Here is a 25,397-nt window from a genome sequence, read left to right as displayed (position 1 = left end):
AGTCGGACTAGGTTTTTTAGGTAGGTATTTCATACTTAACACAGTTTGGTTATAATTAAGTCTTGGAGGAAAAGACTCTGAGTGACGTGGATGAGGAGGTGCCAGGCTTCCTGCTGGAGCGGGTAACTCCTGGACAGGCCCCTTTGCAGGAAGAGGCTGCGGTAGAAGAAATGTCGGGTTTCCCCCGAAGCCTCTACTCATGTGTCGGCGCTCTAACCTGCCTTTGGAAGCAGTGTCAGGCTCACGAGCTTTGTCTTTGCCGATCGCCCGCCTGTTTATGCCAGACGGTTCTCCAGTGCCACCGTCATCAGTTTCACCCACTCTGTCTTCTGCAGGGTTTTACAGATTCCCTGCTAGCTGACGTACACTGTCTTATTGGACAGCTGGGGCCTCCAGTAGCCAGCAAGGTGCCCACAAACAGGGGACGTGAGGGCTGGTGCTGACCGGGCAGGGATGTTGGGTGGCACCCGCTGCTTGGGTTCCTGGCCGTGAACTCAGCTGCCCCTCTGTAGCTGCAGGTTCCAAACCCATGGATTCCACCTGTGGTTGGAAAGGAGTTGGGAAAATGTTGTGTCTGTACTGAGCAGGTAGAGCCATTCCCTAGGCAGCGCCGTGCAAGCAGGCCTCGCATGCGGGATGTCAGTCACCCAGAGCCCATCAGAGCTGTGCGTTTATCAAAGGGGCTCCTGCACCTGCAGCTCTTCAGACTCACCCCTGTGGGCACTGAAGCAGGGCAGGTCGTGGGCAGCCCCAGGCCGAGTGGCTGCAGCTCGTCTGCCCTTTCCCAGGCGAAGATTTCATGGACATCCCAGAAAACTTCTTTGGAGTGGGCGGTGAGGAGGACATCACGGTCCAGACGGTGACCTGGCCTGACGTGGAGCTGCCTGTGCCCCGGAACATCACTGAGGGCGAAGCCCGAGGCAGCGTGGTCCTCACTGCGAAGCCGGTGCTGGACGTCTCCCCCACGGCGCCGCAGCCCGAGGAGACGTTCGCCCCTGGCGTTGGGGCTACCGCCTTCCCCGGGGTGGAGAACGGGACTGAAGAGGCCACCCGGCCCCGTGGCTTTGCTGACGAAGCCACCCTTGGCCCAAGCTCCGCCACGGCCTTCACTAGCGCGGACCTGGTGGTGCAGGTGACCGCTGCCCCTGGTGTGGCTGAGGTCCCTGGACAGCCACGCTTGCCAGGGGGTAAGTCCTCCCCCTTGGGGGGTATACCACAGCAGGAGGGTGGGGGGCTGCTGGCTGTGCCTCCACCTTCACCTGGGACCTGGGACAAGCCCTGCCCTCCAGCCATGAGACAGAGCATGCCCCCCAAGCCACGCCTACATCCTTTGCTACCTGAAAACTCACTTACGGGGACTGGCAGGAATGGCAGGCAGATTAGGGACCGTGGAGGTCCGAGTGACCGGGGCTGGGGCCCTCATGCCTCTTTGCCTGATCCTGCCGCACACTGCCACAGAATGGAGCCACAGAGAGCCGCTGTGCTGGGTGACCCTGAAGCCACTCCAGCTCTGGCTCTCCAGGCCAGGGTTGGCAAGGCGAGGCCAGTAAATCGAATCCAGCTGGTGTTGCGTGGCCTGGGGATTCAGAGCCGCCTTCGGCACTGGGGTGCAGCCCACAGAAGATAGTGTTGGACGTGGAAATATGCGTGTGTCCACAGAGGGGTTTTTCTGGAACAAGGCACTCGTGTGTGGATGTGCTGTCTCAGGCCAACTTAGAAAGCTGTAGTAGATCCTCATAGCAGAAGCCAAACGGCCCACAAAGCTTGCCGGCCAGTTCTAGCCCTGCCCAAGGACGGCGGTGTTCCCAGCGCTTGGGGGGTATCTGGGGACTGGGCTGTCCCAGAGTGGCAGAGTTCAGCTGCTGCCCAGACCCAGATCCATGACCAGGAAGGACATTTGGTGTGGTCTCGACGAGGGCTTGCTGGTGTCCCCGGCCCTGAGACAGACGGGTGGACACCACCACCATGTGGGAGTTCTGTCCAAACAGAGGAGCTAGGCTTTGAGTCAGGTGGGTGCCTGAGCCTGACCCCCTCCTCTTTCTCCACCTAGGGGTCGTGTTCCACTACCGCCCGGGGCCCACCCGCTACTCACTGACCTTCGAGGAGGCCCAGCAGGCCTGCCTGCGCACGGGGGCGGCCATGGCCTCGGCGGAGCAGCTGCAGGCCGCCTACGAGGCCGGCTACGAGCAGTGTGATGCCGGCTGGCTGCAGGACCAGACCGTCAGGTGAGGTGTGGGCCGGCCCCTCCCTCTGCCCAAACCCTCCAGCATCAGGCTCAAGCCCGGCCCCACGCCCGCTCGGCAGGCAGCCAGTGCCTTGTCGACTGAACACCCCCGTGACCCCTCCCACACCTCCCCCCACACTGAGGCCGTTTCTAAGAGGACAGCGCAGGACACAAGGGGACGGGAAACTCTCGGCCATGACCCCTCCCCCAGAGACCTCTGTTCCTCCCCAGCATCACCGGGGGCCCTTCGATGTGGCAGGCTCCCTTCTGAAGCCAGGATCCCCCAGGGGCCCTCAGGCAGTGCCCCAGCGGCTCAGGGTCACCTTGCTGGTTTGAGCCCTGTCAGACCCCTGAAGATGCTGCCCACGTCCGAGTGCATCCAGAATAGACCTCATCCTCCCCTCCCCCACTCCTTTGCAGATACCCCATTGTGAGCCCACGGACTCCCTGTGTGGGCGACAAGGACAGCAGCCCAGGGGTCAGGACCTACGGTGTGCGTCCACCGTCAGAAACCTACGATGTCTACTGCTACGTGGACAGGCTCGAGGGTACGGGGCCTTGATGGGCAGCGATGCCGGGGCAGGGGGACCCCCTCACCGTGCTTCCAACACTTGTCTGGGTGGAGGGGAACCTGTAAGAAAGGAGCCCCCAGACGCCCTGCACACTGGCCGGGGTGCCCCCACTCCACCTCCCGTCACCGTGAGTCCCGCCACAGAAACTTGGTTGACACTGCCCAAGCACGTGTCCCCACAGACCTTTATTTTGTCTCATTCCTTTTAATTTTGGTGGAAGTCACCAGATTGCTGTTCTGCTGAACCCCGTTTTAGAAGTGTAGGTGTTCTGGAAACATCTCAACTTTGCCCTCACTCACGCTGGGGCCCTGATGATCACTCAGCCCTCGGGCCTCAGCTCCCCACCCAGAAAATGGACTCATTTACGTCCACATCAGGGGCTTTTTGAGCATCCAGTGAGATTTGTCTGAAAAGTTCCTGGCACAAGTAGGTGCTCAGTAGATGTGAGCATCTTCCCCCAAATCGAATGGGACTGGTTCTGAGGGTTGGGGTGGTCCACAGCACCCACGGTGCTTGTGATGAGTGTGGGCCTGAGCAGGTTCCTGGGGTCTGGAAGGTGCCCAGATGTGACTAGCAGCTCCAGAAAGGAGGGAAGGAGGGAAGCTGATTACAGGACCTGTTTCCTAGCGTCCCCTGGGGAAGTGGGGAGCTGCGCCCTGGTGTTGGCCTGCAGGGTCCCCTCCACCTCCTGCCCTGTCCCCTGGGGAAGTGGGGAGCTCTGCCCTAGTGTCCTCCCAGGGTCCCCTCCACCTCCTGCCCTGTCCCCTGGGGAAGTGGGGAGCTCTGCCCTAGCATCCTCCCAGGGTCCCCTCCACCTCCTGCCCTGTCCCCTGGGGAAGTGGGGAGCTCTGCCCTAGCATCCTCCCAGGGTCCCCTCCACCTCCTGCCCTGTCCCCTGGGGAAGTGGGGAGCTCTGCCCTAGCATCCCCCCAGGGTCCCCACCTCCTGCCCTGTCCCCTGGGGAAGTGGGGAGCTGTGCCCTAGCATCCCCCCAGGGTCCCCTCCACCTCCTGCCCTGTCCCCTGGGGAAGTGGGGAGCTCTGCCCTAGTGTCCCCCCAGCGTCCCCACCTCCTTCCCTGTCCCCTGGGGAAGTGGGGAGCTGTGCTCTAGTGTTCCCCCAGGGTCCCCATCTCCTGCCCTGTCCCCTGGGGAAGTGGGGAGCTCTGCCCTAGTGTCCCCCCAGCGTCCCCACCTCCTGTCCTGTCCCCTGGGGAAGTGGGGAGCTGTACCCTAGCGTCCTCCCAGGGTCCCCTCCACCCCCTGCCCTGTCCCCTGGGCGGGGGAGAAGAGCTCTGCCCTGGCGTCCCTCAAGGGTCCTCACTTCTGCCTCTGCCCCCAGGGGAGGTGTTCTTTGCCACGCGCCTCGAGCAGTTCACCTTCCAGGAAGCACTGGAGTTCTGTGAATCCCACAACGCCACGCTGGCCTCCACTGGCCAGCTCTATGCCGCGTGGAGCCGTGGTCTGGACAGGTGCTATGCAGGCTGGCTGGCCGATGGCAGCCTCCGCTACCCCATCGTCACCCCGCGGCCTGCCTGCGGTGGGGATAAACCCGGTGTGAGAACCGTCTACCTCTACCCCAACCAGACGGGCCTCCCGGACCCACTGTCCCGGCACCACGCCTTCTGCTTCCGAGGTGAGTCCTCCTCTGCCCAGAGTGGCCATCTGGGCTCCCCGTCCTGGCGCACTGTAAGGCTCTGACCACAAGGCAAAGTCGTCCAGAGCTGGGGAGAGAGGTGAGAACCTGGGCGCCGGGTTCGGACAGAGCTGAATCTGAGTGACTGTGTGACCTGGGCATGGGCCTGGGCCTCTCTTCCTCTGCCTGGGGGAGCCGCTCTCAGCATGAACTGGGAGCACGGTGTCAGCACCGCGCTCCTGTGCAGGTTCTCTCCTCGTAAATGCTGCTGGGAGGAGTTGCTCAGATCCACTAGCCCTGCTCACGCACCTGTCGAGTTGATTGACCCAGGCTAAAGATAGGCAGCTGTCCACGACAGTGGGCGTGGCCACACGGCTCAGAGTGATGTCCTCGCACAGCAGTGGGCATGGCCAGGGTGTGGCCATGTGTTGCTGGGCTCTGACCGGATAGGTTCTCACAGCAGCGTCCATGGAGATTCCAGGCCTGCTGCCCGGAACACAGGTTGGAGTCATGGCATGGGCTGTATTGTATATCTCACACCCACACTCGGTGTTTCTGCGATTTCCTGTGAAGCTGTCATTATTTCCAAATAAAGTTGAAGAAGTAAAACCCCGAGACTCCCAGGGTCACCTCTGAAGTTTTCGTTTTAGAAAACAGTGCCTCTGGCTGAGCCTCGAGAAGCTGGGTTTGCCCCAGGGGGTCTGATGAGGTGCTCGCCCCAGTGCCCCTCCCACCGCCTGCCACTCCCCACCCTTGGGTGCTATTCTGCAGAGACATGAGACCAGCACAGTCACCCTGCCACTGAATCTTGACATCACCCCTCAAAATGATGGCCTGAGAACCCCTGGCTTGGTCCAGAACAGGCGGCCTTGGGCACTGGCTGAGTGTGTGGAATCTGGCACCTGCTGCTTCTGCGGGCTACGCTGCCTCAGTTTGCCCTCCTATGGCATGGGGGAGACTGTTCTGAGATACAACGCTTTGCACACAGACAGCGCTCAGAGCAACACCACCCTGACTGCTGACAGAGAGCCCCACACTGGGCTGGGAGGGGGCAGGTCTGCCCATCTGAGTCCCACCCCTCCCCACTCCTTTCAGGTACTTCAGAGGCACCCTCCCCAGGGCCGGAGGAGGGTGGCACAGCCACACCTGCATCTGGCCTGGAGGACTGGATTGTCACCCAGGTGGGGCCTGGCGTGGCTGCCACCCCCAGGGCAGAGGAGAGAACCGCAGTCCCCGGCTTCGCCACTGAGCCAGGAAACCAGACAGGATGGGAAGCAGCCTCCAGCCCAGTGGGCACCTCCCTGCTCCCAGGTTGGTGTGGCTGGGCTTTGCCCCCGTCTGCCGGTGGTGGGTCGTTTCTCTCCCGGGACCTGTGCTTGCTTTTCCCAGCCTTGACCCAGCTGGGAGACCTCTGCTGGCCTCTAGGGCCTGGTCTTCGTTCCTCCTGCACACACATCCAGTTACCCAGCCTCTGTGTCTCTCCTCCAGCACTGACAACCCTATTCTAATGCTCTTTAACTTCTCTTGCATGGAGATCTCCCAACAGGGGAAGAACCAGGGTGGGGGCAGGTGTAGGAGGGGTGACTGTGGTCTGTGGGCTCCTCGTCTTTCTCCTCCTTCCTGTCACTCTTCTGGGCCAGGCATCCCCATCCAGAGCCTCAGATGGGACACGACATGGTGAAAGCCGCATCCCCAGACTTTGCTGGAGAAAGTGTTTTGTTCCCACCAAGCTCTGGGGAATGCTGCTCGTTGACGTCACCAGAATCGCCCTCTGCAGACTCTGTCTCAGCCTCACAGAAGCCCAAGTGCCCTGCACGTCTCCCAGGGGAGGGTGCATGCAGGGTGCCTCAAACGGCCCTGACCACAGCAGCTTTTTTGTCTTCTGTGGCTCCCGGTTTGGGTCAGGCTGGACGAAAGCAAGGCACAGTGGTGTGTGTGCCAGTCAGCTCCCCGAGTGCACGTGCATCTGAAGACAGGAGGGTCTGAGAGCTCCCCTCCAGTTCGGTCCCAGGTTTTTCAGCTGTGCCAGGTGCTCCTCTGTGCCAGGTGAGGGTGCATCTGTTAAGCAGGTGAGACTCTGGCCCAGCTACCTCACCCACTGCCACACCTGCCCAGGCCCTTTCTCACCCCTCCCAGGACAAGAATAACAGACTCCCCTTTGGAGTGCGATTGTGGTGTGGCAGGAGCCAGCAGCCACCCTCAGGGAGTTCCCCATGGGGCGGGGCTCCCACAGCCCCACAGCCCTCAGCTCCTGGCTGCCTGGCTGACGGCAGCTGTGTCTGGAACCACCTGTGCTGTTCACTCCACATCTTCTGCTGTAAATTGGCTTGATTTTTAAAAACAAGTGAGTTGCGGTGGCATCTGGCACAGTGGTGCCTGCATCCCAGAGCGCCTGCATTCAGGTCCCAGCTCTGCTTCCGATTCCAGCTTCCTGCTGATATGCACCTGGGAGGCTGCAGGTGATGGCTGAAGCACTTGGTTTCCTGCAACCAGGAGACCTGAACTAACTCTCTGGGTTCCGGCTTCTGCCCTGGCCCAGTCCCAGCCGTCGCAGGTGTTCAGGGAGTGCGTCAGTGAGTAGGAGTGCTTTCTGTCTCTCTGCCTCTCAAACAAACAAATAAATGAAGTTTTGAAGCTTGCGGGGAAATGGAATTAAAAGTTAATTTTTTTCTGGTGCCAAAGTATTTGAAATTCACACACAATTTTTTTTCATAATATGCATTTTCTGTGAACTTCCTGGAGACCCCGTGTGGTGGGTGCACTCCATGATCAAAGTGAAAAGTGCTTTTCCAGGCTTCTTCCCTCCCTACACCTCAGTGCTCAGGTGCTCACCTGGGAAAATAAGGCCCAGGGTACATGCGAGGTTCGACACTCAGCTTGGGTATTGTTAAACGCCCAGGAAAGCAAGACGGATAGAAGATCACATAGCAGCGATTATTTAAAGTGGTGGGGCTTGCTTTTTCCTCTGTTTTTAAGTCTTCTGTAACAGGGCATCAGAATGGTTTACAAACAGCACCCCCTGCCACTGCCCACCTCACAGGGATGGGTTGAGATCCAGGGTCCCCACACTCTGGCCGGCACCAGTATTACCCGAGGACTTGAGGGGACACGGGGTCCTGGCCCCAGCAGAGTTTCTGCCTCAGGCTGGGAATTTGCTTCTCTCTCAGCCGCCCCACCCTTTGGAAATCCGATAGCGTGGAAGGACTTGGAGGGTCGCCCTCTTTGTCCTAGGTGGCAGCTAGGCCCCCACCTCCAGCCTCACCAGGCGCAGCCAATGTAGCCTGCAGCCCTGAGGGTCCTGGGGGAGCCCCTCTGCCCTCCCTGCCTTCCCAAGACATTACACAGTTCCAGTAGAACAAGTCGACACACAGCTGAGCACCTGAGAGAGAAGTTTTACTGTCGAAGGAATGGAGTCCAGCTGCTTTAGATTAGCTTAAAACGGGGCAGAGTTAACAAATGCACACCTGGTCTTCCTTCTTCCGTTTTTCAGGGATCCCTCCCACGTGGCCTCCCACTGGCACGGCAGCCGAGGGGACCACGGAAGGTCTTTCCACAGCCGCAATGCCTTCTGCCTCCGAGGGGCCGTACACACCCTCATCGCTGGTGGCCAGGGAAACTGAGCTGCCAGGTCTTGGAGTGACATCTGTGCCCCCCGACATCAGTGGCGACCTCACAAGCAGTGGAGAAGCTTCGGGACTCTTTGGCCCCACTGGGCAGCCCCTGGGGGGCAGTGCAAGTGGCTTGCCCTCTGGAGAGCTGGACTCTGGCAGTCTCACCCCCACAGTGGGATCAGGCCTGCCTATTGGAAGTGGACTGGCCTCAGGTGATGAAGACAGAATTCAGTGGTCCAGCTCTACTGAGGTTGGTGGGGTGACCTCTGGGGCAGAGATTCCAGAGACTTCTGCCTCAGGGGTTGGGACTGACCTCAGTGGGCTTCCTTCTGGGGCAGAGATTCCAGAGACTTCTGCCTCAGGGGTTGGGACTGACCTCAGTGGGCTTCCTTCTGGAGCAGAGATTCTAGAAACATCTGCCTCAGGGGTTGGGACTGACCTCAGTGGGCTTCCTTCTGGAGCAGAGATTCTAGAAACATCTGCCTCAGGAGTTGGGACTGACCTCAGTGGGCTTCCTTCTGGAGGAGAGATTCCAGAGACTTTTGCCTCAGGAGTTGGGACTGACCTCAGTGGGCTTCCTTCTGGAGGAGAGATTCTAGAGACTTTTGCCTCAGGGGTTGGGACTGACCTCAGTGGGCTTCCTTCTGGAGCAGAGATTCCAGAGACTTTTGCCTCAGGGGTTGGGACTGACCTCAGTGGGCTTCCTTCTGGAGCAGAGATTCTAGAAACATCTGCCTCAGGGGTTGGGACTGACCTCAGTGGGCTTCCTTCTGGAGCAGAGATTCTAGAGACTTCTGCCTCAGGGGTTGGGACTGACCTCAGTGGGCTTCCTTCTGGAGCAGAGATTCTAGAAACATCTGCCTCAGGGGTTGGGACTGACCTCAGTGGGCTTCCTTCTGGAGCAGAGATTCTAGAAACATCTGCCTCAGGGGTTGGGACTGACCTCAGTGGGCTTCCTTCTGGAGCAGAGATTCCAAAGACTTTTGCCTCAGGAGTTGGGACTGACCTCAGTGGGCTTCCTTCTGGAGCAGAGATTCTAGAAACATCTGCCTCAGGGGTTGGGACTGACCTCAGTGGGCTTCCTTCTGGAGCAGAGATTCCAGAGACTTTTGCCTCAGGGGTTGGGACTGACCTCAGTGGGCTTCCTTCTGGAGCAGAGATTCTAGAAACATCTGCCTCAGGGGTTGGGACTGACCTCAGTGGGCTTCCTTCTGGAGGAGAGATTCTAGAGACTTCTGCTTCAGGGGTTGGGACTGACCTCAGTGGGCTTCCTTCTGGAGCAGAGATTCTAGAAACATCTGCCTCAGGAGTTGGGACTGACCTCAGTGGGCTTCCTTCTGGGGCAGAGATTCCAGAAACATCTGCCTCAGGAGTTGGGACTGACCTCAGTGGGCTTCCTTCTGGAGCAGAGATTCTAGAAACATCTGCCTCAGGGGTTGGGACTGACCTCAGTGGGCTTCCTTCTGGAGCAGAGATTCTAGAAACATCTGCCTCAGGAGTTGGGACTGACCTCAGTGGGCTTCCTTCTGGAGCAGAGATTCCAGAGACTTTTGCCTCAGGAGTTGGGACTGACCTCAGTGGGCTTCCTTCTGGAGCAGAGATTCCAGAGACTTTTGCCTCAGGAGTTGGGACTGACCTCAGTGGGCTTCCTTCTGGGGGAGACATTCTAGAAACATCTGCCTCAGGAGTTGGGACTGACCTCAGTGGGCTTCCTTCTGGAGCAGAGATTCTAGAAACATCTGCCTCAGGGGTTGGGACTGACCTCAGTGGGCTTCCTTCTGGAGCAGAGATTCTAGAAACATCTGCCTCAGGGGTTGGGACTGACCTCAGTGGGCTTCCTTCTGGAGGAGAGATTCCAGAGACTTTTGCCTCAGGAGTTGGGGACCTCAGTGGGCTCCCTCCTGGAAGGGAAGATCTAGAGACCTTAACTTCTGGAGTTGGGGACCTCAGTGGGTTGTCTTCTGGAAAAGATGGCTTGGTGGGATCTGCATCTGGAGCTTTGGACTTTGGCGGAACTCTAGGAAGTGGGCAAATTCCAGAAACAAGTGGCCTTCCCTCGGGATATAGTGGAGAGTACTCCGAGGTCGACCTGGGAAGTGGCCCCTCCTCCGGCCTGCCTGACTTTAGTGGGCTTCCATCTGGGTTCCCAACTGTCTCCCTGGTAGATACTCCATTGGTGGAAGTGGTCACAGCCACCACTGCACGTGAACTGGAAGGGAGGGGGACCATTGGCATCAGCGGTGCAGGGGAAATATCTGGACTTCCCTCCAGTGAGCTGGACGTTAGTGGGGGCACCAGTGGAGCTGATATTAGTGGTGAAGCTGACGTTGGCGGGGAGGCATCTGGACTCATTGTTAGAGGACAGCCATCAGGGTTCCCCGACACCAGTGGGGAAGCATTTGGAGTGACCAAGGTCAGTGGATTGTCCTCTGGACAGCCGGATCTCAGTGGAGAAGCATCTGGAGTTCTTTTTGGGAGTGGTCCACCATTCGGCATAACTGATCTGAGTGGAGAGCCCAGTGGGCAGCCATCTGGTCTGCCAGAATTCAGCGGGACGACACACAGAATCCCTGACCTGGTTTCTGGAGCCACAAGTGGTAGTGGTGAATCTTCTGGCATTGCCTTTGTGGACACCAGTGTGGTCGAAGTGACACCTACTACACTGAGAGAAGAAGAAGGCTTAGGGTCTGTGGAATTCAGTGGCTTCCCTTCTGGGGAGACAGGGTTGTCAGGCACGCCTGAGACCATTGATGTCAGTGGACAGTCTTCTGGAACAATTGACTCAAGTGGGTTTACGTCCTTGGCTCCGGAAGTCAGTGGCTCACCAAGTGGAGTAGCTGAGGTCAGTGGAGAAGCTTCTGGGACTGAGATCACGAGTGGCCTGCCCTCAGGAGTGTTTGACAGCAGTGGACTTCCGTCTGGTTTCCCCACTGTTTCTCTAGTAGACAGAACTTTGGTAGAATCCGTAACCCAGGCCCCAACAGCCCAAGAAGCAGAAGGGCCCTCAGACATTTTGGAACTCAGCGGTGTGCACTCTGGATTGCCGGATGTGTCTGGAGCCCATTCTGGATTTCTGGACCCAAGTGGGCTACAGTCTGGGCTGGTGGAACCCAGTGGGGAGCCACCACGCACCCCGTATTTTAGTGGGGACTTTCCCAGCACCCCTGATGTGAGTGGAGAAGCCTCTGCAGCCACAAGCTCCAGTGGGGACATCTCAGGACTGCCAGAAGTTACTTTAGTCACTTCTGAGTTCATGGAGGGTGTTACTCGACCAACTGTTTCTCAAGAACTTGGCCAAGGACCCCCTATGACCCACGTCCCAAAGCTTTTTGAGTCCAGTGGAGAAGCCCTTGCATCTGGGGACACGAGTGGAGCTGCACCAGCCTTCCCTGGGTCTGGACTAGAAGCATCCTCCGTCCCAGAATCCCACGGCGAGACATCTGCCTATGCTGAGCCTGGGACGAAGGCAGCTGCTGCACCTGACGCCAGTGGAGAAGCCTCTGGGTCCCCTGATTCTGGTGAAATCACCTCTGTTTTCCGAGAAGCTGCTGGTGAGGGAGCCTCGGGCCTGGAGGTGAGCAGCAGCTCTCTGGCCTCTCAGCAAGGCCCCAGGGAGGGCTCAGCATCCCAGGAAGTGAGTGGAGAGTCTACCACCAGCTACGAAATAGGTACAGAGACATCAGGCCTGCCTCTGGCCACTCCCGCAGCTTCTGAGGACAGAGCTGAAGTCAGTGGAGACCTATCTGGCCGCACGCCGGTACCGGTGGATGTTGTCACCAATGTCCCAGAGGCCGAGTGGATCCAGCACAGCCAGCGTCCTGCAGAGATGTGGCCGGAGACCAAGTCCTCAAGCCCCTCGTACTCAGGAGAAGACACAGCTGGAACAGCCGCCTCTCCAGCCTCTGCAGACACGCCAGGTGAACCAGGGCCAACCACAGCAGGTATTGTTGGGACGCGTTTACTCTAAGGTGCTTTGGTAAATTCAGCCTACAGGCAGCTGTAGTGCAGTGGGAGGCTGTGCAGCCTCAGGCAAAATTCTTAGCCTCTTTGAGCCTGTAGTTGCAGGGGAGCTAAGAAGGGTCAGCAGAGCGTAAACGCAGGCACTCAGCATCACCCCTCGCACATGGTGCGCTTGCAAAGATGAGTGATTGCTGTCATTCCAGTGGACTCCCACACAGGAGCGTTTTTGTGTGGATCCAACCATCTGTGCTTTGCACAAGGAGGGAGAGGGTGCCAGTGTAGGCAGCATTAGAACCCTGCTGGTGCACCCTGGGGAGCGGGAACCCACTGTTCACTCTGCAGTTGAGGTCTGCACAGTGCAAGGAGCTGCAAAGGGTCACCGTGGCCATGTCCTGATTCAGACCCTGAGTCTACAGGGACCCCTGTCGTATTGTCACTGTCTCACTGCAACACAATTGCAGGCAGTTGCTGCTTTCCCATTGCTCTTGGCTTTGGGACCCCTTGCACCTGTCTCTGGGCTGGGAGAGCTTTCACAGGCGGACTCCCCCGCCCAGTGCTGGAGGCCAGGAGCCAAGGAGGGACTGAGTCCTCAGAGACAGGCTGACCCAAAGCCAGCCTCACAGGGGAGTGTGGGAACCTCCTGCTGCAGCCGCCCCCAGGCTGCTGGGTTCTTGATGCTCAACCTCTTCCCTGGGGTCACAGCCCCCAGGTCCTGTGCTGAAGAGCCCTGTGGCCCTGGAACCTGCCAGGAGACAGAGGGACGCGTCACATGCCTGTGCCCCCCTGGCCACACTGGCGAGTACTGTGACATAGGTAAGTCCCTCGTGGGCCATGAGGTGTGAGGGTGGGGGCACTGGCTGGAGTACAGCAGGAGGAAGTGGCAGAGCTCAGCGGAGGCTGAGAGGAGAGGCGGGGGTGGGGGAGAGGTGGAAAGGAGAGGTGGGGGGGAGGAGAGGCAGGGAGAGGTGGGGAAGAGGGGGGAGGAGAGGGGGAGGAGAAGAGGGAGAAGTGGGGGAAGAGGTGAGGGAGAGGGAGGAGGAGAGGCAGGGGAGAGGTGGGAGGAGAGGGGCAGGAGACTGGGAGGAGAGGAAGTGGGGAGAGGTGGAGAGGCAGGGGGAGGAGAGGTGTTGGGGTGGAAGTCGTGAGCCCACAGCAGAGTCCCTGGGCACCAACCCTCTGGAGCCTGTTTGTCCTTAGCCTCAGCCCAGGACCCTTTTGGGTAGGTGAGGAGCCTGGAGGTCCTCCCAAGGAAGGAGTTGCCACTTTCCTCCAAGCTCATAGTCTTGGGTTAGGTCTCTCCACCACCCAGGGCCCTTATCCACAGCTCCTAAATCCAGAATTCAAGGCCCAAGATCTTTCAGGAAAGGACCTGATTCCCAGGACAAATGGAAAAACTGAAAGAAATGAATCCTGGGGAAGCCCCTGTGTTGAGGTGGGCCCTGTGGGCATCTGCCCTCTGTAGCCTTTCTGCTGTCTACCAGGAAGGGCCCTGGGTGTGTGTACACCCTTGCATAGCCTCTCTAGTGCCACATGTGTATAAGTGACCAGCTGTGAGGGGAGGTGGCCGCCCACATATGGGGGCTGGGACCCAGGAAGGCCCTGGGTTCGTGGCCAGGAGCAATGTCTCCAGGGGTCATGCTGACTCGGGGACTATAACCCCAATTCTCCTGTACCCCCCAGATGGGCAACTCCTTCTCCACCTGGTACTTGAGGCAGAGGTGTGACTCTGGTGTCAGAAGTTATAGCAAAACTCATGTCCTTGGAACCCCGACCTTACTCAAGTGATGACAGTGGCCTGAACTGTGCTGTGCTGGGGACTGCCTCTCTGTGACCAGGTGGATTTCCAAAGGCTTCTTTCCCACAGTTCCTTCCCAGATACCTCTGGGACAGCCTGGTGGTCACCTCCATTTGAGCAGAGGGGCCGAGCACTCGCCCTGACCCCTGTCACTCATCTTGATCCGTGGACTGGATCAAGACACGATGTCCTCACTGATTTCTTTTACGCTTGCGCTGGTCTCAGAGAGCTGCAGCCAGACTCTGCAGAGCTGGCGTGGGGGTCGTCCCCAGGAGCAGGTGTCGCTCATCGCTCAGTCCAGCCGTCACTTTCCTTGTCCGTGTACGAGGACCCAGGGTGGCGGTTCTCAGCTTTACACCCACCCTCCTGTTCTGATTGGAATGGTTCCATGGCCTTGGCCCTGGGTTTTCACGACTCCCAGGAGGCTCCCATGTGCAGCCAGGGCTGAGAACTACTGGTGTGAGGTTAAGATCACCTGTGGAGAGCACCTGGCTGGAAGAGCCATGTAACAAGCGGGTCCCACCCGCCGTGGGGGTCTCCCGCCCCCGTGTGGCTGAGGAGCCGGCGATAGGGACCAGCCCCGCCCAAGCCTGGGCTCCCAGGTTCACTCAGCTCGTGGTTCCGATGCTTACAGCAGCAGCTCGGGCCGTGCCTGTTCTGCACAAGCACCTGTTGCTTCTGGTGCTGGAGCCGGGAACCACAGGTTGTCAGACTGGGACCTGTGTCCTCCAGTGGCTGTGGGCAGGGAACACAGCATGGTCCGGAGGCAGTGTTTGACTCCTCAGGGGAAAAGTTCCACCTTGTAAGAGGTTAGAGGCTGTATTTAGTTTAGAAAGAAAACATCTGACGGTTGCTCTCATCTTGTTCAGTCAGTATCCATAAACAATTTCATGATAATTTATTTTTTTTAATATTTCTTTTCTTTTTTTTTTTCCACTGGCAGAGTTCTAACTCGAAAGAGAGACAGAGAGAAAGGTCTTCCTTCCATTGTTTCACCCCCCTCCCCCAACTGGCCGCTATAGCCGGCGCTGTGCGGATCCGAAGCCAGGAGCCAGGTGCTTCCTCCTGGTCTCCTATGCAGGTGCAGGGCCCAAGCACTTGGGCCACCCTCCACTGCCTTCCCGGGCCACAGCAGAGAGCTGGACGAAGAGGAGCAACCGGGACAGAACCAGTGCCCCAACCGGGACTAGAACCCGGGGTGCCGGCGCCACAGGTGGAGGATTAGCCTAGTGAGTTGCGGCGCTGGCCTCATGATAAGTTATTAATCAGTACTTTGGACTTCAGAATAACTGTTGAGTGAACATCCAGACTGTGTGGTTTCCCAGGCACGACTGCTCTGTTCCTCACCTGTGGCAGCAGCAGCACCGGGCCCTGGGGTTCCGATTCAGCCTAGAACCATCCGGGATGCTTTGAAAAGTGTTTTGTGGCCGGCACCATGGCTCAATAGGCTAATCCTCCATCTGCAGTTCCGGCACCCCAGGTTCTAGTCCTGGTCGGGACGCCGGATTCTGTCCCGGTAGCTCCTCGTCCAGGCCAGCTCTCTGCTGTGGCCCGGGAAGGCAGTGGAGGATGGCCCAGGTCCTTGGGCCCTGCACCCCATGGGAGACCAGGAGAAGCACCTGGCTCCTGGCTTTGGATCAGCGTGGTGCCACAGCGTGCCGGCTGCAGTGGCCACTGGGGGGTGAACCAACGGCAAAGGAAGACCTGTCTCTCTGTCTCTCTCTCTCACTGTCCACTCTGCCTGTAAAAAAAAAAAGAAAGAAAGAAAAGAAAAGAAAAGAAAAGAAAAGAAAAAAGAGAGAGAGAGAGAGAAAAAGAAGTGTTTCATTTCGTTTCGTTTTGCTTCAGCTGCCCCAGTGATTCCTGCATGCAGCGAGGTTGGAACCGTGGTCCTGGCCCAGGCCCCGCCAGCCTCCGGTGGTCCCAGGGCTGTGTGGCCACCTCTTTCTGCTGCTTCTCACTCACTAGAGTTGGAGCTCTAGAGGAGCTGAACTACTCCCTGGGAGAGAAATGCTTTCGAAGCCAGTGGCAATAGAGGCTTGCAAGTGAAAATACAAGCTACACCTTGACTTGACAGAGAAAGTCCACAGGCAGATTTAGCAAGGAGGATATTCAGGGTGCCTTCAAGACCAACCTTTAAAATATGAAAGACTTGAAATAGTATAAACAATGATCACACACTTTTTAACTTAATGAAGCATATTCTAGAAACTAACTGGAACTGGTCAGGTTTTTTTAAAAAAAAGATATATTTATTTGAAATTCAGAGTTAGAGACAGGGAGAGACAGAGAGAGAGAGGTCTTCCATCTGCTGGTTCACTCCCCAAATGACTAAAATGGGTGGAGCTGGGCCAGTCTGAAGCCAGGAGCCGGGAGATTCTTCCAGGTCTCCCAGATGGGTGTAGAGGCCCAAGGATTTGGGCCATCCTCTGCTGCCTTCCCAGGAGCATTAGCAGAGAGGTGGATCTGAAGTGGAGCATCTGGGACTCAAACCTGTGCCCACATGGGATGCCGGCCTCGCAGGCAGTGGCTTTACCTGCTGCGCCACATTGCCGGCCCCAGTCTGGGTGCTCTTAAGTCCTGTTCTCAACTGTGCAGCCCAGGAGCCACACGCAGGTCTGTCCTGATGGACCCTGAGTCTGTGCAGAGGACGGAGCATCTATGGAGCTGAGGGGTCTTCCCCTGGGGATTGTCCCCTGTCCTCTTCCAGGAAAGCTGTGTCCACGGTCAGTGCACAGGCTGTCCCTGACCTCCTGGTATCAGAGTCTTTGTGCAGGGCAAGCCCTTGACTTGAATATCGTTAAGGTCTGCTGTCACAGAGTTTTCTATTTTCATACCTGCCAGGAGCCTTGCAGGTCCTGGGCCCTGACCCAGGCAGAAATCGCGCATGACCCATTCAAGGTGGGGGCCTCGTGATTATCGGCAAGATCTCTGCTCCCCTCGCCTTCACTGGATGCTCAGAGGGCTTCCTCCCCAGAGTCGGAGGCTTGCAGAGGCCGGCTCAGAAACAAGCTCTCTCTTTTGCTTGTGGGAGTGTGGAGAGGACCAGGGAACCCCCCGAGCACCTCCAGTGGTGATGAGGGAGACTAGCCGGTGCAGCAGCTGAGCGTGGAGGACCCCCGAGTCTCTTCCTCCACATGGGGCAGAAGCCGGCTTCAGACTCACTCCCGACTCTCCCCTCCATCTCTGCTCTGTCTCCCCTACTGACCAGCGTGGGCCAGGCACTGGCTCGGTTCTGCCCCTGTAACTGACAGCAGCTCCCTGCCCCTGGGCTGTGGGAGCTGACATCTGGCTGGAGGGGTTCTTGACAGTTACTGCTTCCTTGCCTTTGTGTTCCTCCTTCACGGAGTCTGCCCAGGCCCGGCGCCCTTCTCTCCCTCCCTGTGAGCACCTGGCCTGGGGTTCACACTCTGCACTCACAGCAGTGACACTTCCCTTGGTTCCAGAAGCCCAGAGATACCCGAACTGCCTTTCACAGGAAGCAGAGGGGATGAGGCAGGGCGGGAGCGCATCCCTGGTGAGCAGGACCCCCAGGGCCCCAGCTGTACCCCCTGCTGTAGAAGCGCTGACTCAGCCTCTCCTGGCCCTCGGGCTTCCTCTCCTCACCTTTGAGCCCAGGGCCCTGCAGGAAAGACTTTTGAGCCCAGGATTGGCCCCTGCTGCACTCTCAGCTGTGTACCCTGGACAAGCACAGAAGGGGAGGGATACTGCCTCCTGGGGCCCCTGGCAGCCTGGGAATGGGGGTGCAGTAAGCGTCTGGGACAGCTGGGAGCCTGGTGTCTGGCTCTTCCCCCAGAGGCCACTCCTGTGCCCTGCTCTGTACGACTGCTTCAGCGCCTACGTTTGCTTGACTGCCTTTGCCCAGTGCTTCCCACTCCTGCAATGACTAATGGACAACGGAGCACGGAAGCCCGGCTTCCACCCTGCACACTGGCCTGATCTATTTTTGCTGCCACTGCTGCTGCCGGGAGTCCTGCTGCATGCTGGGAATCAAGTGCATGCTGGGATTTCAGTCAGTTCCTCATGCATTTTGGTTTTGCTTGGAACAGTTCCACCCTTGGAACTGTTGGTTTCTAATCCGCGGTGTGTGCTCTCTGAGGTGTTAAGGACATGGTCAGATAAGCAAGAAGCCTCCCACTGCATAAGCCCAGCCCTGGTCCAGAAGACATCCGCTGTGCCCGCTGCCCAGGACTGGCTGTAAGATCTGGCGTGCGCTTGTGGGAGGCGAGGACTAACTCCTGGCATGTGTTCAGGAGCACAGAACTCGGCTGCTCGGTTGGGGAGGACCATGGACGCGTCATCGAAGCTGACAGCTACCAGCACAGCGGCCACGTCAGGTGGCAGAGCCCTGTTGACTGGCAGGAGGAGCTGTACCATGACTGTCACGTTCCCAGGGGAGGAGATGCAGCAACAGCCAGCAGGAGCCGTGGGAGTGGAATAGGAAGAGAGCAGGAGGAATTTCCAGAGCTGCTCGGAAAGAACCAATTTGATCTCATTTGTTACGTTGCATAACTGATGAGAAGTTGAAGTACAGGCCGGTGACTAACTCAAGTCCTACGTAGAGATCGGGAAGAACGTCGTGGGGCCAGGAGCACAGAAGGGAAGACAGATGCCCCTGAGAACATGCTGATGGGAGCCTGCCTGCATCCGAGGGGAAGTGCGCTTTCCTGGGCGGGGGCAGCGCGCCAGCCTCCAGTGCTGTCCCCCTCTGCATGGGATGGAGCCCCTTTAGAAACTGTGACTCCGCAAAGAGATCCACGTTCTGGGGAAACACTGGGCACGGTGTCTGACCTTTTCCCAAGAGAGATGCTGGCTTCATCTTTACGAGACACCGTAGAACCGTACGTGCTGCAGATAAGGAGGCAGTTACCGAGTCTCCCGGGAACGCCCGGGCGCCGTTGTCTGTGGGTCTGTGCTCTGCAGGGCACTGCCGTTCTTTCTGGTCCTGCTCGGCCTTGCCCCCTTCCCCAGTCCCCAGCTACAGAGGAAGGACCGCTCACCAACGTGCTACCACGTTCACAGCCAGTTCAGAACCTTTGGCTCCTCAGTCACAAGAGAACACCTCTGGGAGGACTCTGTGTGCTCACAGCAAGCTTTTGGCCTTACAAGTACCAGATCCCCTCACCCCACTGGGAGACCCGGCGCCAGCACTCTGTGCTTGCCAATCAAGAATCACACACATCTGAGAAAACCTGTCTGGCTCCAAGATGGCAGCGGTGGCAGCAGTTCTTAGGAAAACCAGCCAGTCCCCTCCTGGGGCTTGGAGAGGCTGGAGGTGCCGGCGGGAACCCTAATGGCAGCCCTTGGTTTCTTGCAGACATTGATGAGTGCCTTTCAAGCCCTTGTGTGAATGGAGCCACCTGCGTGGATGCCATCGACTCTTTCACATGCTTATGCCTTCCCAGCTACGGAGGGGACCTGTGTGAGACCGGTACGGCCGTCTCGGCTTCAGCTAATGTTACTAACTGCTGTACCCTTCCTCCTTCACCCTTCCCTTCTAACCACAGACCACAGGCCCTGGAAGGGGCCCCCGGGACCACAGCTGCCAAGTCTGCCCCCACTGACTCCCACTCTTGCTCCTGAAAGCCTCCTCAGGCCCAGCCTGTGCACGGCACTCATCTTCTCCAGGGCAGACACGCCTGCTGGCGACAGCACCGAGCTTAGGTCAGTGCATGCGCCAGGCTCAGAGGACAGGGCTGCTTCCATGTGTTTGTCTCGAAGGAAGCTACGGGTGGGAGCAGTCGGTTCTCGTCCCAGTGACAGCCGTGGACCTCCCCAGCATGGTCACAGGCACATGTCTGCTGCACTGCCCGTGGAACCTCTGCGGCACCCTCCACAGCCCTGGGAGCCACTGTGCACCTTGCCCAAGTTGCCTTGTCTTCTCCTCGGGCAAACGTGATGGTTGGTCTGCCTGAGAGCTCCTGTGTCCCGGATGTCACCTCGTGCTCATCACTGTCAGTGCCAGGCCAGCCCGCACTGCTGCTCTCTTTACTTTGTGCAAGACCAGGGGCTGGCCAGAGAGAAACGGCCTGCTTAGGGGCCTCTGCTTCTGCACCTGGGCCAGGCTGCCCGCTCTGCTCGGGGAGCTGTGCCAGGAACCCTCCAGGCCAGCCAGAGAGAGACGGCTGCTGCAAGGGCAGGGGGAGCCTCTGCTTCTGCCCCTGGGCAGTGTAGCCCCCAGCTCACTCGCCAAGTGTCTCCCCAGCCTTGGGTCTCAGAGGCATCCCGACTCAGAAAAGGGGGCAGCCGTAGTCCATGCAGAAATGGAGGAGTGCAGGGTCTCTAGGTCCCTCTCAGTAAACACCCAGAAACTTCCAGAAGGTTGTCAAGACACTAGGAAGACTCCCTGTGGTACCAGCAGTGTGGGGAGGTAGTTTTGTGTTATATGCTCCTTGGAGGCACTGCCAAAGTTACAGGCTGGTGGAGGAGCTTAAGCCTTCTGGAAGAAAAGGCCTGGAATCCTTCCTCCCCTGTAGCCTCCCACCCTCAGCCCACGGCCCCCAGAAGTCAGTGCGCGGGGTCTTGGCTGGGGTAGGGAGCAGAGCTACAAGGACTTTTCTACAAGGAAACACTGGCCACAGGGGAGAAGGGCCTGGAATGCCCACACAGACAACAGCTCTCTCCCTGCCTGGGATGGGGGCTGTGCTGGAACCGAAATGGTGCCCAGCCACAAAGCTGGGCCCTGGGCCCTGGCACCTCCCCTCCCCGTCCTGAGCCCACACTGCCCCGTGGTGCCATGCGCCGTGGCTCTAGCTCTGCCACTTCTTCCAGCCTCCATGCTTGTTTCTCCAGAGCCCCAACCCTGCATGCCCCCCCACAACGCCCAGCAGAACACCTGCACCTGCCAGCTTTGCCTGCCCAGCCCTCAGGTCAGCCCTGGGCGGCAGCTCAGGACTCAGCAGTGCTGAGCTCCCTCTCTGCCTCTGCCTCTCTCCAGACACTTGCCTCGTGCCTTGGGGATGGCACGGGCAGCAGGGGTGCCCACGGCCGCCGCCTCAGCCACTGCTCTGCTGCTTTCTTCTCAGGCTGCTGCCTCCCACTCTCCTCTGTCTCCACTCTTCCCGCTGTCTGTCCTGCAGCCCTGCCAGGCGTCCATCCCTTCAGCACGGGACTCCTCCCCCTCAGGTACTGGTTCTCCCTTCCTGAGACAGCCAGACTTTGGGGGCAGCCTGGGGGGAGGCTGCCCACCGAGTTCATGGCCCCACTCAGCCAGGGAGGGCAGCTCTCCACCTGGGGAGCCTTCAGGGAAGGAGGAAGAGAAGGTCTCGGAATTCCCTTTGCACAGTCAGCGACGGCTCTTTCTTACAAAGAAAGAAGCCTGACCACAGCACCAGGGCCTGCAGGAAGCCGCTCAGCTCAACCACACCAGCACCAGGGCCTGCGGGGTGGTACTCAGCTCAGCCACACCAGCACCAGGGCCTGTGGGGAGGTACTCAGCTCAGCCATACCAGCACCAGGGCCTGCGGGGAGGTACTCAGCTCAGCTATACCAGCACCAGGGCCTGTGGGGAGGTACTCAGATCAGCCACACCAGCACCAGGGCCTGTGGGGAGGTACTCAGCTCAGCCACACCAGCACCAGGGCCAGAGCTACTCAGCCTAGCCACACCAGCACCAGGGCCTGTGGGGAGGTACTCAGATCAGCCACACCAGCACCAGGGCCTGCGGGGTGGTACTCAGCTCAGCCACACCAGCACCAGGGCCAGAGCTACTCAGCCTAGCCACACCAGCACCAGGGCCTGCGGGGTGGTACTCAGATCAGCCACACCAGCACCAGGGCCTGTGGGGAGGTACTCAGCTCAGCCATACCAGCACCAGGGCCAGAGCTACTCAGCCTAGCCACACCAGCACCAGGGCCAGAGCTACTCAGCCTAGCCACATCAGCACCAGGGCCTGCGGGGAGGTACTCAGATCAGCCACACCAGCACCAGGGCCTGCGGGGTGGTACTCAGCTCAGCCACACCAGCACCAGGGCCAGAGCTACTCAGCCTAGCCACACCAGCACCAGGGCCTGGTAGGGAACTGCTCAGCTCAGCCACACCAGCACCAGGGCCTGCGGGGAGGTACTCAGATCAGCCACACCAGTACCAGGGCCTGTGGGGAGGTACTCAGCCTAGCCACACCAGCACCAGGGCCTGCAGGGAGGTACTCAGCTCAGCCACACCAGCACCAGGGCCTGGTAGGGAACTGCTCAGCTCAGCCACACCAGCACCAGGTAGCCAAAGGCAGCGCTAGAAAGTGACACTTGCGATTGGCCCTCACACCTGTGTGAGAGGCTTCCCGCCATCGCTGTGCTGTTCCCCAGGCTGCTCTGTGAGCTCCACACCAGCCCCTTCTCCAGAACTGAGGGAGAGAGACACTTACCCCTTTTCCCATCTGCCACCAAAATAGGGTAGAAAGCCAGGGCCCCCGACTGCCCCCTGTGGGCCAGCATGGGTAATCACCAGAGCCGACCCTGGGACCCTGAGTTTCACCCACAGCAGACTCCTGGCTGCTGCTCTGTCTGCTCCCATCCAAGGCTCTGCCCAGCACTGCCCGCGCCAGCTGCCCTCGCCTGCTTCTGCAGCTCCTCCTGGAGTCCTGCGGAGCCTCTGAGCCACAAACCTTAGGACCTCTCACCTTCCACCTCTTTTCACGGACTCTGCCCCACGAGGAAAGCTGGTGGGGGGTGGGAAAGAATCGTTCCCTGGCCTTTCCCCGAGGGGGGGCGCCTGCTCAGAGGCTCCGGGGACCAGGCCTTGCAGGTCTGCCTCCGGGACGAGCCATGTGCGGTGGGGTGAGTGCAGGAATCCTGCCTTTGACTGGCACCGCCAGTCACCCCCAGTTGGCCCAGCCCCCCTTCAAACCCTTGCCTATGTTGCAGACCAGGAGGTCTGTGAGGAGGGCTGGACCAAGTTCCAGGGCCACTGTTACCGTCACTTCCCCGACCGCGAGACCTGGGTGGATGCTGAGGGCCGGTGTCGGGAGCAGCAGTCACACCTGAGCAGCATCGTCACCCCGGAGGAGCAGGAGTTTGTCAACAGTGAGTACACCAGGCTCCAGGCCCAAGGACGGTGGCCTTGTCAGCCCGTGAGGCTGCGTGGGGTGGACCTGGGAAGGAAGGAAGGGGTTCCGAAAGCCTGAGTCCCCTGAGAGAAGGCAGAGGTCTCTGGGGCCAGTGGCTCTGGCTGCATGCAGGCAGCCCCACACTGGCCCTGTGGCTGTCACCTGTCTGTGCCAGCCAGGGAGGCAGCCACACACGCATGTTCTAAGACCTTGCAAAGACCTAGTGTGCTCCTGGGAGCCCCACTTCCTTCTCTGAAGCCCCCAGCTTAGACACTCTAAGGTGTCCAGCAGAGGCCCAGGACCACCCTTTCTCTCCAGACAACGCTCAGGACTACCAGTGGATCGGCCTGAATGACAGGACCATCGAAGGGGACTTTCGCTGGTCGGATGGACACCCCCTAGTGAGTGCTGCTGGCGGCCCAGTGGAGGGATGGGATGAAGACTCCCCCAGAGAGAGGTGCCGTCCAGCCAGGCACGCAGCAGCTGGCCCAGGCCATCGCAAGGGCAGGGAATCCGCTTCCTTTCCCTCTGCCTCTGAGACCGCCCAGGGCACCTCAGGAGGCCTGGGGAAGCTGGGAGAGAAAGGCACAGATAGCAGGACCCACCACGAGGGTCTGTGGGTGCTCAGAGCTGCCCCTTGTGGAAAGCAGCCTACATGAAGCCTGGAGGGCCTCGGGGGAGGCTCCCCAGAAGAGGCAGCCTGGGAGGGGTGTGGAGCCCTTGAGGCAGCAGGAAGTGGGAGGTCTCGGGGACTGGAGAGCAGAGTCCTGACTGGAGAGCCGGGATTCTATCATCCAGTCCCACCGGCCTATGGGAACAAGGAGAGTGATTGGCGCATGAGCGGGGGTGGGGTGGTGGTGGTGGTGAACCCTGGCCGGTTCTGAGCTTCTGAGAAGGGTGGCCAGTGTCCTGGGGGGCCCATGGGCTCCAGCACCTGGGACAGCCCTGACCGGACAAGCCAGGGCGCCTGCCCTCTCCTCACTCCCTCCTCTCCCATCCACAGCAATTTGAGAACTGGCGCCCCAACCAGCCGGACAACTTCTTTGCCACTGGGGAGGACTGCGTGGTGATGATCTGGCACGAGAAGGGCGAGTGGAATGACGTCCCCTGCAATTACCACCTACCCTTCACCTGTAAAAAGGGCACAGGTGCGCAGGCCCCGGGAGACCCAGAGCGGAGGGGCTGAGGCTGGAGGCTCTGGGTGCAGCTCCTGCCGTGTGGCCGGTGCCAGAGCCCCTTGTCTTTGGCTGCTGGCGTCCCCTTGCTTGTCTCGGGGGCCCGGCCCAGCACCAGCATTGCAAGGCCAGCAGCAAGGGCAAGCTGGCTCCTGTCCGTCTGCCAGGACAGGGAGTGTGTGACCGTCACAGGCCAGGCACAGGACCCCCGCTGCACACAGCACCTCTGACATGGGTTGTGGGAAGTCACCGCGAGGCCGGCTGGGCTGGAAGCCCCCCTTTCTTTGTGGTTCCCAAGTCCATCAGAGTTAGGTTTGCCAGGCTCTGACCACTCGTGTCTGTGGACACCCCTTGCGCCTGCTTGTGGCCTTGTGTCTGGCAGGCCTCTTTTGGGTCCCAGTCTCCCCAGCCTGTGTGTTTTCACAAAGAATCCACAGTGGTTTGCTGGCTCTCCCAGCCCTTCCCTCCCTGTGTTTGCCCATGGAGGACCCCTCTTTTTTTTTAAGATTTATTTATTTTATTTAAAAGACAGAGTTATGAGAGGCAGAGAGAGAGAGAGAGAGGTCTTCCATCCCTGAGCTCACTCCCCAAATGGCCGCAATGGCTGGAACTGGGCCGATCCGAAGCCAGGAGCCAGGAGCTTCTTCCAGGTCTCCCACAGGTGCAGGGGCCCAAGGACTTGGCCATCTCCCACTGCTTTCCCAGGCCATTGCAGGGGCCTGATCAGAAGTGGAGCAGCCGGGACTTGACCCCGCACCCATATGGGTTGCCAGCAATGCAGGCGGCGACTTTACCGTTGCGCCACAGCGCCGGCCCCTGAGGGCCCCTCCTACATTCCTTTCCTGCTGCTCCAAATTGCTGAGCGATCCCGGTGTCAAACCAGTGGAGTCCAGATCCTTAGCTGCATGAAAACACTCCTGAGGGCAGTCCCGGCTCTGGGCCACCTCGGTCATCACCGAAGACCCTAGGGGGGCCCTTACCAAGAGGCTGCCTGCCCCACAGTGGCCTGTGGAGACCCCCCGGTGGTGGAGCACGCCAGGACCTTTGGACAGAAGAAGGACCGGTACGAGATCAACTCCCTGGTTCGGTACCAGTGCGCAGAAGGCTTCACCCAGCGCCACGTGCCCACCATCCGGTGCCAGCCCAGTGGGCACTGGGAGGAGCCACGGATCACCTGCACACACCGTGAGCTGTGCCCTGATTCGGGGGTGGGTGCGGGTCTGCCCAGGTCGGAATGCTGACCCGTCCTGGCCTGGCCCCCTCCTTATCAACAGCAACCTGAATTTCTGTAGCCCAAGGAAGTTTGAAGACCAGTGAAAGCCAGCAGGAAAGCCTCGGGCTGGGAGGGGTGAGGCCTGACCCCCTTCCATCACTCTCTCTCCC

The 25,397-nt window shown here is 59.3% G+C and overlaps 1 protein-coding gene across 5 annotated transcripts in view; it reads left to right on the top strand.

Annotated features, from left to right (window-relative positions):
• ACAN (aggrecan) overlaps positions 1-25,397 on the top strand; it is a 54,903-nt gene that overhangs the window by 23,715 nt on the left and 5,791 nt on the right. Inside the window, exons 7-18 of one of the 5 annotated variants that reach the window (XM_051839801.3) lie at positions 789-1,187; positions 2,051-2,225; positions 2,645-2,772; positions 4,137-4,430; positions 5,526-5,741; positions 7,921-11,958; positions 12,704-12,814; positions 19,114-19,227; positions 22,658-22,816; positions 23,158-23,240; positions 23,843-23,987; positions 25,017-25,199. In XM_051839801.3, the coding sequence (XP_051695761.3) occupies positions 789-1,187; positions 2,051-2,225; positions 2,645-2,772; positions 4,137-4,430; positions 5,526-5,741; positions 7,921-11,958; positions 12,704-12,814; positions 19,114-19,227; positions 22,658-22,816; positions 23,158-23,240; positions 23,843-23,987; positions 25,017-25,199 (6,045 nt within the window). Of the gene's footprint in view, positions 1-788; positions 1,188-2,050; positions 2,226-2,644; positions 2,773-4,136; positions 4,431-5,525; positions 5,742-7,920; positions 11,983-12,703; positions 12,815-19,113; positions 19,228-20,821; positions 20,922-22,657; positions 22,817-23,157; positions 23,241-23,842; positions 23,988-25,016; positions 25,200-25,397 lie in introns of those variants that run through there. The other 4 variants (XM_051839800.3, XM_051839812.3, XM_051839807.3 and 1 more) reach the window with 4 other exon arrangements.

This window comes from Oryctolagus cuniculus, chromosome 12, assembly GCF_051225735.1.
Source record: "Oryctolagus cuniculus isolate XC-2025 breed Fujian yellow rabbit chromosome 12, ASM5122573v1, whole genome shotgun sequence".
NCBI lineage: Eukaryota > Metazoa > Chordata > Mammalia > Lagomorpha > Leporidae > Oryctolagus > Oryctolagus cuniculus.
This window is presented reverse-complemented; position numbering and strand designations above follow the sequence as displayed.